The sequence below is a fragment of the Cebidichthys violaceus genome, unplaced genomic scaffold (assembly GCF_023349555.1).
Source record: "Cebidichthys violaceus isolate CVI_PGR_0920_01 unplaced genomic scaffold, fCebVio1.0.p SCAF_40, whole genome shotgun sequence".
Lineage (NCBI taxonomy): Eukaryota > Metazoa > Chordata > Actinopteri > Perciformes > Stichaeidae > Cebidichthys > Cebidichthys violaceus.
Window position 1 is genome coordinate 175,419 of NW_027176595.1, and position 2,637 is coordinate 178,055.

A 2,637-nucleotide genomic window follows, 5' to 3' on the forward strand; every position below is an offset into this window, starting at 1 on the left:
ACTTTTTAAAATGTATAATTTTTTAGATTCCGCTGAAGTTGCGATTTACCTGAATAAATATCTAAACATTTTTGTAAAAGTCTTTTTTTTCTCCATTTTTCATGTTCTTCATTTCAGGGTTTTGTGATGTATTCAGAAAAAAAAGTGTACAAACTGCTAATCACATGGAAGCTTTGTATTTTTGTTACCAAAATGTAATTTTCTTGCTTGAACTTCTTGCATCCTCATTAAGACACATTAAGAGACCCAGTCTCACCACACTTACACACAAAATGTAATCATTTGTATTTATTGCAAAATAGAAACACTGAGACAACTGAATGTTCCCAGAATAGAGGAAGTAGTTTTTGAACGACTCTCCTATTATTGTCTCTCACTGTGGGTCTCTGGCGCAGTAATACACTGCTGTGTCCTCGGTCTTCAGACTGTTCATCTGTAGATAGAGTTTACTGCTGGAGTCATCTCTGGAGATGGTGAATCTACCCTGGAATGACTGGGAGTAACGGAGAGGAGGTGAAGTGCCTGCTGTGTATACAATTGCGATCCACTCCAGTCCTTTTCCAGGAGCCTGTCTTATCCAGCTCATATAGGAGCTGCTGAATGTGAATCCAGATGTTGTACAAGTCAGTCTGTGTGATTCTCCAGGCCTTTTAATCACTGGTTCAGATTCTGTCAGAGTCTGACCATCAACACCTGTCAAGAGAATAGAAAATGTGAAATAAGGTGGTGACACAAAGAAAAGCCATCAAAGACAAAGATCAGTGACTATCTTCACCTGCCCAGCAGATAGTGAAGAGCAGCAGTCCTGTCCTATAGTCCATCATGTTACACTGTGTGTCCACTGTCCTCTGTCCTCCTCTCTGCAGTCACATAAGTAGAGCTGGAAGACGTCTGAGTTTTGCATTGACTCCTCCTCACAGTGAGGAACTGGATTTGACTTGAATCAGTAACAGTTTGGTGAATCTGAAGAATGAATGTTTACTGAGTCCTTTTAGCATCTTTCAGTATAATTTGTGTAAAAGGTTGACAAACACAAAATGACAGTTTGTTGTCTTTCATTATTTAGCACAGTCTGCATCACATGAAGACTTGGACAATCAGTTTTATAATATCCCTAAAGTGAGAATTGTATTTATATTTTAATAATTACCAAATATTAACAAATGTTGCTCTTTATGTTATACTGATGATTTTTTTCATAAAGTGTTCACGAGTCATACCTTTCATAATTTGTTGAGATTATTAATTAAGCTTCATTAAACATTTAACTACTTCAGTGCATTGATACCACAGATACCACTGATGTTTTTCAGTGAGTACAAATACATTTAATAATTGTTTTTCATTTCTTGTTTGATGATTAACTTTTGAAAATGCAGTTTTTAGTAATGTTATCATTACTGTGTGTCACACACAGAAGACACTTTTAGGAAAATGTCTTCACTGTATATTAATTATAAATAATAAGGTATTTTATAATACATGTTTTATTCCTTTTACTTTTTTGTTGCTCAAACATATTTTCTCTTTACTGTGACAGTGATCTGGTGTTGAAATCATCAGTGGTGTGAGGGCTCCTCCTCTGGTGGCTTCATGTTACAAGTGTTCAGACACTGAGAGGTTTTTGTTCAGGTCTACTGATGGTTTGTGTTATTGTGGCTCTCTGGCACAGTAATACACAGCAGTGTCTTCAGGCTGCACATTCTGTCCAGTTAGAGTCACTGTTTTGCTGGAAGAGTCTAAACTGATACTGAACTTGTTCTTCAGTGAATCTTTGTAGTATGTGGTGTAGCCATCACGGGCATATCCAATCCATTCCAGTCCTTTCCCTGCAGGCTGTCTGATCCAAGCTGTGTAGTAGCTGCTAAGAGCATAAGAGACCTGACAGGTGATGGTCAGACGTTGACCTGGCTGCACAGTCACAGAGGCTGGCTGTGTCAACTGTTCACACTTCACACCTGTGGAGGAAAACATTGAATATTGTATTAATGTAATGACAGTGATCAGTCATTGTACTGTGATGTTGTTGTCTCTGCCTCAGTGAGACTCACAGGATCCAGCGGCCAGCAGCAGCAGCAGAGCGACAGAGAACATGTTGGAATTGAGGTTGATCTGATGGGAGCTTCTCCTCTTCTGCTGCAACTGACTCAATGACATCAAGCCTTTAAAGCAGACTGTGAGGAAGTTTGCTTTGCATAGAGAAGGACACTGACAGGCTGTAAAAGAGGCATGAACTCTTCTGTCTCTAATTGTCAAAGCTTGGAATAGTGTCATAAACATGTTGACACATGACAGAAAATGTATTTATTATTTAAAACAATAACTTTTAAAGTGAATTCTTTTATTTCTACACAAAACTTCTAACACAAGTCAGGTATGTCAAACTAACAGATGTACATTTACACTCAGATCAACAGAATATTTAATGTCTGCTTCAAATACATATGGAAGAGCTGCAATAAAACCTGTGTGAATGAAGCCGTTTTATTGAGACTATGTTCCGCTAAAGTGTGTTGATGATGTTGAACTGAAGTTCAGAATGTGCAGAAAAGAAAGCAAAGTTGAGACTTTGTTGACATGTCAAGTTTTTGCGTTGCTCCTTCCTGTGTCTGTTCCTGTTATTGTGGCTCTATTGTG

General features: G+C 38.1%; 1 gene segment (V, D, J or C); it reads right to left on the reverse strand.

The window, feature by feature from the left end:
• Positions 1-1,650: 1,650 nt before the first annotated feature.
• Positions 1,651-2,116, reverse strand: LOC137885711 (Ig heavy chain V region 5A-like). The segment is given in 2 exon segments: positions 1,651-1,958; positions 2,052-2,116. Coding segments are annotated over 2 exon segments (351 nt in total).
• Between the last annotated feature and the right edge of the window lie 521 nt (positions 2,117-2,637).